General features: G+C 44.5%; 1 protein-coding gene across 1 annotated transcript in view; it reads right to left on the reverse strand.

Moving 5' to 3' along the window:
* cfap61 (cilia and flagella associated protein 61) overlaps positions 1–17,045 on the reverse strand; it is a 40,112-nt gene extending 23,067 nt beyond the window's left edge. Inside the window, exons 1-12 of the mRNA XM_057822025.1 lie at positions 16,749–17,045; positions 14,316–14,469; positions 10,635–10,708; positions 5,553–5,620; positions 5,236–5,483; positions 3,099–3,323; positions 2,912–3,018; positions 2,784–2,823; positions 2,568–2,704; positions 2,308–2,506; positions 2,045–2,251; positions 1,846–1,974 (exon numbers count right to left, since the gene is read on the reverse strand). Coding sequence (XP_057678008.1) covers positions 1,846–1,974; positions 2,045–2,251; positions 2,308–2,506; positions 2,568–2,704; positions 2,784–2,823; positions 2,912–3,018; positions 3,099–3,323; positions 5,236–5,483; positions 5,553–5,620; positions 10,635–10,708; positions 14,316–14,469; positions 16,749–16,894 — 1,734 coding nt within the window. The 5' untranslated portion in view covers positions 16,895–17,045. The remainder of the gene's footprint in view (positions 1–1,845; positions 1,975–2,044; positions 2,252–2,307; positions 2,507–2,567; positions 2,705–2,783; positions 2,824–2,911; positions 3,019–3,098; positions 3,324–5,235; positions 5,484–5,552; positions 5,621–10,634; positions 10,709–14,315; positions 14,470–16,748) is intronic.
* Positions 17,046–17,121: the final 76 nt, after the last annotated feature.

Below are 17,121 nucleotides of genomic sequence, written 5' to 3' on the forward strand. Positions count from 1 at the left end.
ATACATCCATTGTGACCATTGAACGTCCCTCGTTGATTAGGTGAAAGCAGTGAACAGAAAGGGATTATGGGGGAACAAAAGAAAGGAGGGAGAGAGAGACACAAAAAGCACAAACAACAACAAAAAATACATTAAACGCCTACTCTAACTAACTATGAATATGTTGGAGCTATCATTAGCTAGTTGTATTTTTGGTTGACACCATGTGGGGCCTGATAACCAAGGGAAGAGGGGCCGGGGGGCTCAGAGATAAGTGACTGGAAGAGTTGAAGTGTATCTAAATTAGCCATGTGGTCTAGAAACCAGTATTTGCGTGAATGCCTTGCAAGTGTGAGTACGTTGGCATCCTATTCTATGCTGTCTCTTTGCTAATTCTGACACCGAGGTTTCCTACTTGAGTGTGTCTAATTTCACCTAGTCATGCGTGAGTCTCATCTAACATGCTATAGTCCCACAGGCGAATGAAGATGCCGCGTGGGTGCCACCCCAGGGCCCTGGCCTTTTCCCAGCAAATCCGGGGTGTGAGCCAGCGCAGCCCATCCCCCAGCCCGCAGCCCAGCAAGGGGGGGCATCGCCACCCCCAAGGAATCCAGGGTGGTCCCCCGGGCCACCTGCGCCCCCATCAACCAGCCTTCAGGGATGGGAAGAGGGGAAGCACCACCAAACCCCACGCCCACCCCACCCAAGAGCCGCAGCCCCCAAGCTGGCATGGTACATCGCGGGACCCTCAACGGCCCACCAACCCCAGGACGAGGCAGGACAGCCAGCCGACCCACCGGCATCCAGCCAGCTACTCGTGCCAGAGCACAGGGCCGATACCCAAAGAAAGGAGACAAGGGAATGCGGACACGAGATTGGAGCCCTGACCTCCAACCACTCCTGCTGCCGGCAGCCTAGGGCAGAGAGGAGGAAACGCCCTGAGAGCCCCGCCATTGAGAAAAAGTGTGGGACCCACTTACCACCCTATTACTGTGGCTGCCTGGTCCCCGACTGGCAGCTATTACCCAGCACCGTGATGGGATTGTGTGGGGAGGGTAGTGCAGTGTATGCATTAAAATAGGAATAGCTTGGCTAGGAGCAGTGGGACCGCTGCATGGAGGTTATACCAAGCCGCCCGTCACAACACCCCTGACTGGAGCTCCCCCGTGGAGTATGATGTGTGTGGTGCGTTAAAAGAGGTGCGGGAATGGCGGGGCCTGCCGTGAGGAGGCAACCGTGATGTCACCCCACCCCCAACCGGTCCCATCCATCCCGCAACCTTGGTGTGTGATGCATTAAAATCAAGGGGGAGCCGGTCCGGGACTGTATGGCCCCGTCCCGACTCTACCCCGAGGCATGAATGAGTATATAGGTGCCAGGGTGAAAGATGTTTACAGTGCAAAGTGAGGAGTGCGTGAATTAAGAGGCAGGCTCCCGCAGGCGTGGCCCAGACTGCCAGAACCACCGGCCGCAGGGCAGGGGAAGCGCCAGGGCCCGATCAACCCCCGCCCCAGACATCAATCCATCAATCGCAGTCAATGAGCTAACAAATTGGTGACCTGGCAATTGATATTGTACTGATACCGTATTTATAAAAAAAAATAATAATAATAATAATACTATATGACTGCATACTCACTTGAATGTAAACTCATAGCTAGCATGGCTCGGTCAGACACTGCTAAACTTGTCTGCCATTGACGGCGCTAGGCGTTCCAATCCATTTGAAGTGGGATGTTCAAACGGACTGAACGTCTATTAGCGATAAACTTGACAGCAGAAGCAATAAAAGACCTTTTGCCGCCCGTACCAACATGGCCACCCTGAGGCCATGTTCAAAGTCAACGAACGAAGCGGCAAGCTCACCTGCTCGTCGGTGATGCACTTGGCGGGCGCGTTGACGCCGAGCTCCTTGAGAGGGTAGACGATCTGGCGGCGGGGACGCACGGGCACGGCGCAGTCCAGGACAAAGTCCAGATGATGCACGCAGCAGTCCTGCGGTCGGGGCCAGAAAGATACTGTGGTAGGAACTCCGGAACGAAGCCCGGCCGTGCGCGGTACATACCTCTCGGACCGAGCCCAGCGGGTACACGCGGTGGTAGAAGGTGGACTTGCGGGCCAGCCGCAGTGTCTCCTTGAAGAATTGTCGGCTGAAGTGTTGGAAGCAACGACGGAGCGCAAAATGAAGGAGCTGAGCGTGCTCACTGATGGCGTGGTGGCTGAAGTAGATGAAGTTCTCGATGTTGTAGCGTGCCCGGATGTACTCCGTGTCCTGACGAGACAGCGCCGTCACGCGGTCCCGACGCCACCGGCCGAACGAGCTTTTACCTTCTCGTCTCTGATGATCAGCGCCCCGACCACGGCGCCGCCCGCGTCGGCCACGAAGGCTCGAAAAGGACACTCGCTCGGCGCCCGGTAGATGAGGTCCAGGTCGCGTAGAAGGACTTTGCCTCTTCGTCCGGCTTCGGCCGCCAGATCGGCAACGGCGTCGCGGTCGGACTCGGTAGCGGGTCGCACGTCGACGCCCCTGCGATGGAAAAAGTTTATAAGGTACAGACGGGTATCGATCTCCGTTGGGTGCGGCCCACCTCAACCCGTCGCGGTGCAGGATGTAGAGGTCAGAGGGCAACAGGCTGCCCGAGCGCGGAGGGACTCGCAGGAAATTCTGCAGGAGCGGGAAGTCCGGAGACATTGTCGGCACAGTGACGATGCAGAAGTCCAGATCCTGGCGAAAGCTATGTTAGCTTTCTTGTGCAAAGGAAGTTGTGTTTTTCCAGCTGATTACATTATTGTCAGAGACTTACTGGGAAAAGTTGGAAGATGTACGGAATGAAGTCCAGGGCTCTGCCGGGGAAGAAGAGGTTTTTGACCAACTTGCTTCCCGTTATTCAACATTTTAGCAGAAGTGGACTAGAAGCGGTTTCGTCCTGACCTTATCTCGTAGTTTTTCTCCGAGAAGAAGAACTGGATGCAGAAGGCGTTGGGTTCTGTTGAGAATTTTTTCAACTTTGCCGGAGGAACCTCCTGCTCTTCCTCCTCCTGGGGACGACATTTAACGCTCCGAATAAATGGAAGTCTGAAACCGAGTTTGGTGGACCACAAATGGCAACCTTTATGACCTGGGATTCTTGCTCTCCTTCCGGATCGGGGTCTTCTAGCTGTTCCGGCGGTTGTTCCTGTGGTACTTCCGGAGGCGATTCCTCTTCTTCTGAACTGGGATCGGCGTCCTCGTCCCGATTGACTTTGCACAAACCGTGGAAGTAAGTCAGCTCAAAGTGTTCCTGCAAACGCCTGACGTTCACCTCTGCCGTCACATTGATGAAACCCGTGATGGTGCCGTCACACTGCAGGGGAAGACCGTAAAACAAGTGTTGCATCGAAACGATCCAACTATTATCTGCCGCTTCATTCGGGGTCGAGTTGCGGGGGCAGCAGCTTTAGCAAGGAAGCCCAGACTTCCTTCTACCTAGACACTTCAACCAGCTACTCCAGCAAAATCCCAAGGTATTCCCAATCCAGCTGAGAGACATAGTCTCTCCAGCATGTCCTAGGTCATCCCCAGGGCCTTCCTCTGGTGGGACGTGCCCGGAACACCTGTGAGGTGTCCGAACCAGATGCCTGAGACACCTCAGCTGACCTCTCAATGAGGAGGAGTAGCGGCTCAACCACGAGTCTCTCTTGGAGGACCGAGAGCTTCTATCTATCGCTATCTCTAAGGGAGAGCCTAGACACCCTGAGGAGGAAACTCATTTCGACCACTTGTTTATGCGATCTTGTTCTTTCGGTCACAACCCACAGCTTGTGACCATAGGTAAAGGTAGGAACGTAGAACGACTGGTAAATTGAGAGCTTCTTCACCACAACGGACCGGTACAGAGTCCACATCACTGCAGACACTATACCGATTTGACTGCCGATCTCTTGCTCCTTCCTACCTTCACTTGTGAACAAGTCTCCAAGATACTTGAACTCCTCCACTTGGGGCAGGATTTCATTCCAGACCTGAAGACTGCACACTGACTTAGGACCACGGTCTCGGATTCAGAAGTGCTAATCTTCATCCCAACCGCTTCACACTCGGCTGTGAACTGCTCCAGTGAGAGTTGGAGACCACGGCTTGATGATGCTAATAGCACGACATCATCTGCAAAAAGCAGAGATGCAATGCTGAGGCCACCAAACCAGATCCTCTCAATGCCTCGGCTGCGCCGAGAAATTCTGTCCAAAGAAGTTGAACAGAATCTGTGACAAAAGGCTACCTTGGCGGAGTCCTACCCTCACCGGGAATGAGTCCGACTTACTGCCGGCAATGTGGACCAAACTCTGGCACCGGTCTTACAGGGACCGAACAGCCCTTACTAGGGGGCTAGGTACCCCGTACTCCCGAAGTACCCCACACAAGACTCTCAGAGGGACACGGTCAAACGTCTTCTCCAAATCCACAAAACACATGTAGACCGTTTGGGTCTCCCATGACTCCCATGCACCCTCGAGGACCCTGCCAAAGGCGTAGAGCTGTTCTACTGTGCTATTGATACTTCAACAAATAGGATTAAATATGTATGCAGTATTCTTTCAAAAAACGTGGTATAGGTACAGTGTTGTAATCGGTACTGGGAGCCAAAAAACACTAAAGCCTAATTTATACTTCAACGTTGCGGTGACGTCGTAACAATGGCGTAGACCCTTCGTCGTCAATGAGCATTCGAAGTTCTGCGTCAAGGGAATGTGTCGCGCTGTAATTCACCGCCAAGCCAATAGAGGGGTGTAACATTGTGTTTGTACGGTGTTGGGGGACTCTTGTCGAATTCCTTTAGTTTTCTTCGGGTTAGACAACAATGGCAACGGAGATGGAACACTTGATTGTGGATCTTCAGCTCATCGACATTGAACAACAAATGTTGATCATGCAAATGTTGAGGCGTAGGCGACGCAGAACATGGTTGCGGAGGTGGTCTGTCCAACGGTTGATGCCGTACAGAGACTGGCAGTCACATTAAGAACTCTAGCCTTGGGTGGAAGCCAGCGAGCTGTGGCGGCTAGCTTCAAACTGGCGTCGAGCACTGTGTCCAGCATTTTGTCCAAGGTCTGCAAAGCGTTGTGGAAAGCCCTTCAGCCCGATTTTGCGGAGTTGCACGTCAGGCTACGGCGTGGGGTCATAAATCGGGTCTACATTTACGGCGTAGGTGTCTCGTCACCGTTACGCAGAAGCATAAATCAGCCTTAAGAGTTTGACACGAGTTAAAGTGCGGGTACCTCGCAGACGGCGGCGTGATTCTTCTCGTCTTGGGCCTCGATGAGCTCCGACAGGAAGTAGGGCCGGTTAATGGCCGACAGAATCTTGGTCTGCTGAGCCAAGATGTGCATGACGTCGTCGTGGTCCGCCACCCTGGCGGGACGCACGTGAAGTCTGGGACACAGTCTGTGTCTGTGACACACCCACGCCGCCAGTTCGCCCTCTCGGTCTTCCGGCAGAGGGTCCAGCAGTTCCTCCAGCGCCGTCTCTGCGCAAAAACATACAAAGCTGATACGCGCTCGCCGCTCGAGAGACGGCCTTTGGAAAGACGCTTTACCCAAGGTGACGGGCGTGTGGCTCAGCAGGCACACAAAGTCCAGGTCGGGGGTGGTGTTAAACACGGCGCTAAAGGGGGACACAAACCGTAAATTAGCACGCTCAGTCGGAAAATGCTCATTTGGTAACTATAAAAATGCTAAAGTTAATAGTATTGTGCGAGAAAATGGAAAGGAAATATTTGAGACTCTTGAGATCCGAATACGGAGGACCAGAATTAAGTGGAGTCGAACAACAAGTTAAATTTAAAAAAATGTTGAATTTTATCATTAAATAAATCCCCTGCCCACCTCCCTCCAAAAAAACTGAACAAATAACTGTTGAAATAAATCAATTAATGAATAAATGAATGATGAAGGAAATGTAAAATAAAATAAAAATATTCGGACTATAAGTCGCAGTTTTTTTCATAGTTTGGCTGAGGGTGCGACTAAGCCTGAGTTATACTCCTGCGTTGCGGTGACGGCGCAGCGACTACGGCGTCATTTGACATTCGATAGTTCTGCGGTGAGGGAACGCGTTGCTCTGTAATTTACTGCCAAGCCACTAGAGGGATGTGGCGTTATGTTTGTACGGTTATGGGGCATGCTTGTTGACTTCCGCTAGTCGGAGAAAAAATAAACAATGCAAGAAAAACTCTTTAAAGTCAATATTCTGCTCATCAACACTGAATAAATATTGAACATACAAATGTTGAGGGGCAGGCAACGCAGAAGACGGTTTCGAGGCGGTCTGGCCGACTTTTGATGCCGCACAGAGAGTTTTTAGACTCGGGTGGAGACAGCTAGCTGTGGCGGCTAGCTTCAAACTGGGGTCGAGCACTGCATAAATAAATAAGTCACAGACTCACAGCAAACATATGTACACAATAAATGATGAAGTTCACCAACCAAAAATACGACATATAGTGATAAAAAGTTGGCAGTTTTTGGCCGACTGGGTCACCGCTTTGTGTGGCTACTCGATTCCGAACACACACGTCTCGGTGGTTCTTCCATTTTTTTTTTTTTTTTTTAATCGCCGACCTTGCCATTTGGCAATCGCAATAATGTCTTGACGAGACTTGCTCTTTGATGATATTCCCGTCGGCTTGGTCCATTTTTGCGTGTAGAAAATAATGTTTGATTCTATTCTACTATGGCGGTGATTTCGCGCTAAACCGGAAACAACAGTCTGAGCGGACCAATCACAGTCCGTTTTCACCACGTCATACACGTCTACGCGACGCGAAGGTTTAAAAATTCGAGAGGTGCGCGTCAGGCTACGGCGTAGGGTCGTAACTCGGGTCTTCCTTGACGGTGCAGGTCTGACGCGGAAGTATAACTCGGCCTTTATACTCTGGAGCGACTTATGTGGGAAATTATTAACATATTATTATATCATTTCACATGTTATTTTGGTGTTTTGGAGTGACACTGATGGTTTGGTAAACTCGTTAGCATGTTCTTTATGCTATAGTTATCTGAATAATAGCTATGTTACGTGAACGTACGGGCCACGTTCGGATTTCGTTGTTCATGCATCATCTAACATTATCATACTGTACACTTATTCAGCATGTTGTTCTCAGTTCTATAATTAGCTTTCAAGATGACATATCTGTTCTATGTGTTAGATTTTATCAAGTAAATTTCCCCCAAAAACGCGACTTATACTCCGGTGCGACTTGGGTTTTTTTTCCTCTTCATTGTGCCTTTTTGGGCTGGTGCAGTACTTCTCAAATAGTGGGGAGCGATGCCAGGGGTGGCGCGACTCACTTCGGGGAACATGCTTTTTTTTTTTTTTTTTTTTGCCGTACTACAATAAAGTGTACTTGGACATCCACTCAGTGGGTGGCAGTGGCGCTCTCCTCTCCTCATTTTCAGATTGCACGCAGTATTTTTTTAACTAAGCAAGAGGACAGAAAAGCGATATGAAGAGCTGTGCGCCGTTTTCGAAAGCCGTTTTCCAGCCGGACTCACGCAGCGACCTTCTCCGGTTCTCAGGTGTCGGCCCGAGAAGTGCCATTTTCGGCTTGGGATCGTCATGACAACCGCCCTCACCTACGGTTCTCCCTCAGCCGCCGAGAATGCGCTTTTTTCGGGCCGTTTGCCTTTTGGCTTTGACTTTTCATACCGTGGGAGATGAGGAAAGACCACTGTTTACTGTGTCTAAAAATGATTATAGCGGACAGCCGGAAGCCAAATCAATTAACACGCCACTTAAAGACATTACACCTCAATCTCATTGATAAGCCGCTTGATTGTTTTTCAGCGAAAACGTGCCGAATATTGCCAACAATTGTCCCGCTTTGTCAGTGTTATATCAGTAAACCGGTGAGCACTGTTAGCATGCTCAGTGCAAAATAACCCCACACCATTGCAAAGGACTACAGAGGTGGTACTGTGAGCAGCGAAAATAAAATCTGTCCTTCTGTCCAAAGACACTTTTTCCCCCTTCTTCTATTCAGTTTTGTTTTTTAGGTCAAATTTTTTGGCATATTGTCCTCATGAGTTAATGTTTCTAATCAATTTGAATTAGTTATTGTTTACTGCTTTTATTACATTTTTCAGTATCCAATAGTCAAAAATGTACCTTGAGTGTATTTGTAGTTTGGATGTGACTTTTTTTTTTTTAATTCAGGCAACAAAACAAAGTTAATAAAGTTATACTTTATTATAATTTGATCTATGTTACTTTTTTTCTTTAATAGAAAAAAAAGGACACAATGTTAGGCAGAGGCGTACTTATAATAGTCATATTATAGACAAATGATACTATTTACAGTGGCGGCAGAGAGTTTGGGGGGGCGCGAAACACTTACGTCTTCTTTGGGGGGGGGGGGGGGGGCGTAACAGAAAATAATTGGGAAGCACTGGGCTGGTGCGACTTATAGTCATATTTTTCAGAGATCATTAGTAGAAACACCAACAATACTCGCACACTATTTTCTGTTGTTGACAAACTGACAAACCCACAAGCATCAATACCTCAGGAATTGGCATCTGAGGTGTCCTGTAATAATTTCTCAGCATTCTTTACACACAAAGTACTAAAGATTAGACAGACTGTGTGCAACTCCAGATTAACAAATGTTACACTAAATGCCTCCCAAAATGTCCCCCACGTCAATCTTAGACAGTTTAGCCTCTTGGACTATGCCACTTTAACAGAAATTGTGTCAAAATTAAAGCCCACAACATGCTGCCTTGACATCCTTCCTTCAAACTTTTTCAAAACTGTTTTTCATTGCATAGCCCCGGACATACTTCAGATTATAAATACTTCTCTCCAAACAGGAGAGTTTCCTCGGACTTTAAAAAGTGCAGGAATAAAACCTCTCCTAAAAAAACCTAATCTGGATGCCTCAACCATTAGTAATTACAGGCCAATATCAAATCTGACATTCCTGGGGAAAATTATCGAAAGGGTTGTGTTCGAACAGATCCAGACTTTGATGATGCAAAACAATCTTTTTAACTCATTTCAGTCTGGATTTCGGCCACAACACAGCACCGAGACCGTGCTAATCAAAGTCCTAAATGATATTCGTCGGAATACCGATGCAGGCAAATCATCTGTTCTGTTACTATTGGATCTCAGCGCCACATTTGACATGGTTGATCACAACATACTACTCAGCAGATTGGAACAGTGGGTAGGGCTTACTGACACTATTCTTCAGTGGTTCACATCCTATTTACATGAAAGGGATTTCTTTGTGTCAATCGGAAACTATCAGTCAGAACGAACCAAATTCACGTGTGGAGTCCCTCAAGGGTCAATTCTTGGACCACTCTTATTTAACATCTATATGCTTCCGTTAGCTCAGATAATGGAACAGTATGACATCTCCTATCACGCCTATGCAGATGACACACAACTGTACATTTCTGTGTCCCCACATGATTATAGTCCCTTAGTCTCCCTGAGTAAATGCATTCATCAAATCAATGAATGGATGTGCCAGAATTTTCTCCAGTTAAATGTGGAGAAGACAGAGGTGATTATTTTTGGGCCAAAAAGGGAAAGGTCAAAGATGAGCAGCCAACTTAGCACAATGTCACTTACAGCTACAAATCAAGTCAGAAACCTGGGCGTAATTATTGACTCAGACCTAAAATTTGATAGCCATCTAAAGTCCATCACTAAATCCGCTTATTACCACCTAAAAAATATAACCAGAATAAAGGGGCTTCTGACACAACAAGACATGGAAAAACTTATGCATGCATTCATTTTCAGCAGATTGGACTATTGCAACAGTATATTTACAGGTCTTGATAAAAAAAATCAGTCAGGAAGCTGCAGCTAGTACAGAATGCTGCAGCCAGAGTCCTCACAAATACAAGGAAGCTGGACCACATTACACCGGTTTTGAAATCGCTACACTGGCTTCCAGTGAGTCAAAGGATAGACTATAAAATACTACAAAACACTTAATGGCCTTGGACCAAAATACATGCTTGACTTGTTAGATTCCTATGAGACATCTAGACCCCTAAGGTCGTCTGGAACCGGTCTTCTGCATGTTCCAAGAACAAGAACCAAGCAGGGTGAGGCAGCATTTAGTTATTATGCTCCTCACCTCTGGAACAAGTTACCCGAACGTCTGAAGTATGCTCAAACTGTTAGCTCCTTTAAATCAGGGCTAAAAACGCTTTTGTTTAGCACTGCATATCCATAACTGTCCATATATTTCAATCTACCTGCTTTCTATTCCTCTTGTGCTTATCTCCATTGCTGATTTCAATTATTATTAGGAGTAGTAGTTTTTGTTTTATTTTTTATTTTTGCTTTATTTGTATTTATTTATTCTTATTCTGTGATTAAGTGCGATCTTTTGTCTTGGTTTTTACGTTGTATTGATTTAAATGTGATTTGTATGATCTTCATGTGATGTAAAGCACTTTGAATTGCCTCGTGTTGAATTGTGCTATACAAATAAATTTGCCTTGCCTTGCCTTATACTCAGGTGCCACTTATAGTCCGAAAAATACGGTAAATGTTGAACGAAAATACATAAAAACAAAACAAATGGCATGTCAACATTCTCTGAGAGCAAAACTTTTTTTCATTAAGCAACATTGATTGTGAAGCGTACCTGATGATGTGCTGAAAACTGGCGGAGAAGCAACTCTGGGACACGTACAGACGGAGGAAGAGCGTGTTCCACGGCTGGAGCGCCACCAAAACAACAATGTCAGCAAGAGGACGAAAGAACACACCAGATTAGTGCGAGACACGTATGTACACATACCTGTCAACCCGAGGCCGTTGGAAATCTTACAAATAGTGACGTACGCCTTTACAAATTGGTGACTAATCATACAACGTCGTATATAGCGTGCAATATGAAACAAAAATAACACTAAATTTTTGAAATAATATGAATTTATTGGTAATATTGTCACATATAACCTGGTGTACTCTTCAGCTACATCATGATTACTAGAAATTTAACAGTGACTAGAGATGTCCCGATCAATCGGGTCCGATCACGTCATTTTCAAAGTATTGGAATAGGCAAAAAAATATCGGCCATGCCTTTTTTTAATATACTGTGTATATATATTTTTTTATTAAATCGTTTTCTAATTGTATTTAACGTTACAGACCTAATATGTTACACTCAGCCAGAGTTTTTAGTTTAGGCTTAAGGTAGGGTTATCAAATTTATCCCGATAAGGCGGTAATTGATTTTTTTGAAAATGTATCACATTAAAATATTTAACGCAATTAATGCATGCGTTGCACGTTCCACTCACGCATTGTCGTGCTCAATCTGTAATGGTGCTGTTTTACCTATTTAGAAAGATTAAAGGCAGCGCAAAATGAGAAGAGTGAATATTGGCAGCCTTTGGAGCCTGTTATTAATAGGCTAAAACCTTACAATCCCTCTCCCTACGATTAGAAATATCATGGGAGGCAAGGTGGGGAAGCAAGGTAGCAAGTGATCTTTGTATTAACACCTCATGTTACGTCCCAACGCAGAGAAGATATATCATTTGGTAGCACTATGCACAGTCATGGTTGCACTTCCCATCATGCAATTGGGTTGAATGGCTGCAGTATCATTTACTGAAAGCTCAACAAATACACTAGATGGCAATATTTAGTCACAATATACAAAGTCACAAGTCTTTCTATCCGTGGATCACTCTCACAGAAAGAATATTAATAATGTAAATGCCATCTTGAGGATTTATTGTCATAATAAACAAATACAGTACTTATGTACTGTATGTTGAATGTATATATTCGTCTGAGTTGTATTCATTTTTTTCTTAATGCATTGCCAAAATGTATATGATCGGGAAAAATTATCGAGAATGATTGGAATTGAATCGGGAGCAAAAAAAAGCAGTCAGATCGGGAAATATCGGGATCGGCAGATACTCAAACTAAAACAATCGGGATCGAATCGGGAGCAAAAACACATGATTGGAACAATCCTAACAGTGACTTTTGTTATAATTGTATGTAGCACTTTTGGCAATTTCTATCACGTCTTTTGATGGCGGCACTTCAGCTCGCAATTCAGTCTGACTTGAAGGTCGTTCGTTAGTGTGTCCAATTATAAATGAATAAGGTCAATTGGTAAAATTAACTTACCAATGTAATCTGAGTCAGGGAACATTTCTTTTGCTAATTCTGAGAAGTGATCAGCAATAGTTCCGTGCAAATTGTGTTCGGCAAAAAATTGGCAGAATAGAATCTCCGCTTTCATCACTTTTCATTCTGCAGACTTCGTCTTTATGACCAGTGTTGTTAACCTTACTTTTCAAAAGTAATTAATGACAGTTACAAATTACTTCTCCCAAAAAGTTATTGAGTTAGTAATTCATTTACCTAAATGTAAGAGTAATTAGTTACTTGGCAAAGTAACTGGGGTTACCTTTCATGTTTTTGTTTTTTTTTTCATTTTTTTCCCAAAAAAAAAGTAACCAGTACAGTAACCTTTGCTATATTTGGAAGTCATTTAATGTTGTGAATCAACCGTTAAAGTTGTTAAAATTGCTCCCGTTTTTGCATTAGTTCCCTTCTGTCTACCTTCGACATGTGAAAGTTTTAAAACTGTTTCATCATTTATAGATTTAAGTCAAGATTTTTCCGATTTTGGAGTATTAAAGTTACTTAAGTTCGCTAGGAAGGTTCACTACAACAGAGCCTTTCTGAGAAGTCTACAGCTTTAAAATGGCGGCTGTTTACCAACGCTGCCGAGTCTGTAAATTCGCATGTAGTTCTATATGCATGTGATATCTAGGCGTAGATTGTAGGCTGTCGGCTACAGTCGGGAAATATTGGAGCCACCTGGCCTAGCATCGCGTTTGCTACAGCGTCACAACAAACACTCGTCTCTCTTCGTGTCGCCGACTTTTCTCGCATCATTCAACCAACGTAACGCATAGTAACGCACATTGTTTCATTGCCGAAACGGTGACAAAATCCGAACGGAGAAAAAACAACAACATAATGCACGAAAAACGTACAAATTTTGAATGTACGACGTACACATTTAAAAATCAGCGCTGACTTGTACAAATTACGCCAAAACCGTACAACTTGACAGGTATTTATACTAGGGCTGTCAAAAATAGCGCGTTGACGCGCGGTAATTAATTTTTTAAATTAATCACTTTAAAATATTTGACGCAATTAACGCACATGTCCCGCTCAGAAAGTATTCTGCCTTTTGGTAAGTTTTACAGCAAGGCTTTTTGTGCTGTCCAACAGCGAACTCTTGTGGTCGCTTTGCGACATGGTTTATTGTTTTCAGTCCAGTTCAATATGGCTGCACGACGTCTCGGGCTGATAATGTTGTGCTTATATGATCCTTGGACAAGATTTGTCCGTAAGTATGGTTGTTGTAAAGAATGTACATATTATGTTAGTAAGCGAAATGTTATATTTTTTGTATGAGACGCTTTTTGTTTATGTTTAGTGAACCTGTATAGCGTGCTAAGCTAACGTTGTTGCTAATGCAATGCTTGTGTACCTTTTTTTTTTGTAGTTTTACGACGGTCTAAAGAGGACAATGGTTTGAGGCCATTTTATTAATAAATCAGATGAAAAAGGAAGAAGTCTAATTATTAAGGCGTCGTTCACTAGCTGTCTAGCTTTGGAAAATGTAGACGCTTCGGAGTGAGGACAGCATAGACAGATTTAAATGACAGTAGAGTGAAATGCCCACTACTGTCCTTATGTACCGTATGTTGAATGTATATATCCATCTTGTGTCTTACCTTTCCATTCCAACAATTTATTTTACAGAATATATATATAATTTACAGAAAAATATGGCATATTTTATAGATGGTTTGAATTGCGATTAATTACGATTAATTCATTTTTAAGCTGTAATTAACTCGATTAAAAATTTTAATCGTTTGACAGCCCTAATTTATACATATAGGCCTACTGTATATCGGTTTGAAATTGAGGTATGATTTTTGGAGCTGGACAATATCAGTTAAAAAGTCATTATCAACTTAAAAAAAAAAAACAAAAAAAAACATTGCAAATAAATAATGTTCAAATATTTAGCTGTATTTTTATCTTTTAATTTTCTGTATTTAGTATTAATGCTATTTTTGATGTACCTCCAATAGTTTGTATTTGTTACATGTAAATTAACGCGTTAACAGGTCAGTTACAAAACAAAGTAGGGGTGGGGGCGCTGTATCATTTTTCATCAAATGTATCATATGGCGATATCATATGGCAATATCAAATGGCCCATATGGTAATTGGAGAATTTTTCCATATGGCCCAAAGAACATACCGTCAAGGCGGTCGCATTGAAGCGCTCGCGCAGGAAAGTTTCCCACTCAGGCGGATCCACCCACGCTGCGTCGGGATGGTCGAAGAAGGCCGCGTGGGCCACCACCTCGCCTTCCTCCTCGGTGGCCAGGCTCACCGCCAGGTTGGCCTTTTCGCTTTAGTTGTCAATGGAGAGAAAGAGGGAATTTTGGGTCACTTCCTGTACATTTTGGGGTATCTCAGAGTAACTTCCTATACACTTTGGGTTATTTCCTGTTGCCTATTGGGCATTTCCAGGCTGCTGCTTCTTCATTGGTAACTTCCATTTTGGGGAATTTTTTTGGTCACCCTTTGTTAATTCATTGGCTGCCATTGACAGCGCTAGACGTCCAATTTTGACCTGGGGTGGAGTGACTGCAGACACAAAAGTGAGCCAAGTGTAAAAGTAATCTAACCGTGATCTCTGGTTTTACAGCATTAATGTCGAAATAAAAACATGATTATTTATGTACCGTACAATATGAGCTACAATGCAGACCCGGCTGCAGAAAGAAATTACAGGGGGGGCATTACATTTTTGGGGGGGGGGCACACTTCTTCAATGTAAATTTAGCCGTAACAGTGGCGTTTTTACCCGTTATATTTTCTGATGATAGTGTCAGTCAGTGAAACTGCAGGAGGTGGCAGCGCTATCCCTTCATGTTGACTTTCGGCCGTGTCTTTGTCATGGCTTGAGTTGGTCTTTAGTTTCTTGAAAAAAAAAACACGGATGTCCATTCCAATTTGAATTAGCAACGGAGGAGCCGCTCAATCGCCATTTCTGTAACCGGAGCAATCCCTATCCAATCGCAGTACACAATAACAGGTGTTGTGCCGAAAAATAGCCGCCCCGCGTGAAATGTCCCCCCTGACGGGAACGCTTATTTATAACGCTTTATTGAGGTGAAAACATCAAATGTTTTCATGGACTCATTACAGTAATGGATTTACGACTGTAAAATCACTTTTAAATAAATAAATTAGACAAAATACGAGTACTTTATTTTACTAACAAATCGTGGACTGGGCCACATGACCATCTTTGAACAGAAATGTATTAGTCTACAGGTTTTCACGACCATATCTCAATGACAATCACACAGTTATGACATTTAGTTCAAGCAGAGTAAAATAATACATATATTCACGGTATAAGAAAATCGTTTCCATGTCCATCGATTGGTAAGAAAAAGCTGTACGAGTGACGTGTGGGCGTTCAACAATAAAATAAATAAACAAATAAATCAAATAAACGCTCAATAAAGCGTTATAAATAAGCGTTCCCGTCGGGGGGGGCATTTCACGCGGGGCGGCTATTTTTCGGCACAACACCGGCTACTCAGTATTTATACTTACTCAGTGTGAAACGTTTAGCAATTAGGCTTGAAAAACTATCAGACAGGTGATTCAGGGCGTTCTTATTTACCTTTGTAGTTTTCCTAAAAAAAAGTTGCCCATTTCTCTGTGTTTTCGCGAAGGCGTACAAAATAATCCATCGACTTGTTCTGAAGCGACGGGGGTTCATTTGGAGATGAGTTTAAGCTTGTATGGCGCCATGGCGCTAGATAGCCGCTCGTGTCGCGTTCAAGAACTGCTCGGATTTCTAGGTATCTCCCACCTAGCTGTCCTCGATAATGTGTTGGAATAAAACAAAGAGGGAGGATTAACGGTCGTCACATATGGATAAAATTGAAAGGACACTTTTGTATATATCGACACTTGACGAGTCAAATAATGAGCAGTAGAAGTGCTGGGGTCCACATTGTTACGGAGAGCAAGGTGGCTGACGGCTAGAAATCCGAGCAGTTCTTGAACGCAACACGACTCATCTGCACACAACCGAGAATTTTTCCACATTCCTTCCTTCCTACTGCAACTTTGCCCGACGATGTTAAAAAAAAGCGACATTGGATAATTTCTCGCGGCAGCGGCGGCACAATCGATTGAAAAACTATGAACTATATAGGGTTCATTCTCCCCGTGTGTGTGTGTTTTTGTGGAAGATTTAAAAAAATAATAATAATAATAACACAGTACAGTCTAATCGAGCTCGGGCGGGCACAGCCGTCTCTCAGGGCGGGCACGGCCCCCTAATGCCCGCCCATGCCGCCGGGTCTGCTACAATGTGCCTGTCCGAATTGGACCCCCTGGCGGCCCGCGGGCTGTAGGTTTGACACCACCGTAATTTTAGAGGCTCAAATAAGATGATTTTAACAAGTAAGCAATGTTCCTGAACTATCAAAAATGCTTGTCGATTCTTTTGCTAATCCATTAGTTGTCGATGAGACGACTAAGGTAAAGGTAAAATAACCCTATAAACTGGAGAACAAGAGACTAAATAGGCCGGCGTCTGTTAACATAACACAGTTATTCAAACAACTATTGCCTAACGTGACACTTTGTATTTCTTGCTCACAGGAGTTGCAGGACGTCGATCGGTCCAAAAAGCTGCATAGCTTCAGGAGTGACGAGGAGTTGGATGGCCTCGGCATCGGCACTTTCGCTCCTCCTGACGCTCACTCTTGCCACTTCACCGCTGCTTGACGTGATCGTGCTCTGCATTTTTCATAAACAAATCCAGACAAATTCACTCAAGCATTAAAAGGTGGACAAACTTTGGTTGCTCATTTCATAGCAGCTGGTGTGACGTCAAAATAGTGGGGTGAAAAAAAAAAAAAACAAGTAACGTATGTGTACTGTTCTAGTGTGTCAACAAGCTTCACTCGCTAGGACGCAAACACCGTTGCCATGGTAATAGTAGCTCTTGAAGCATTTGGGGTACAGAGTCG

This window comes from Corythoichthys intestinalis, chromosome 19, assembly GCF_030265065.1.
Source record: "Corythoichthys intestinalis isolate RoL2023-P3 chromosome 19, ASM3026506v1, whole genome shotgun sequence".
NCBI classification, from domain to species: Eukaryota; Metazoa; Chordata; class Actinopteri; order Syngnathiformes; family Syngnathidae; genus Corythoichthys; species Corythoichthys intestinalis.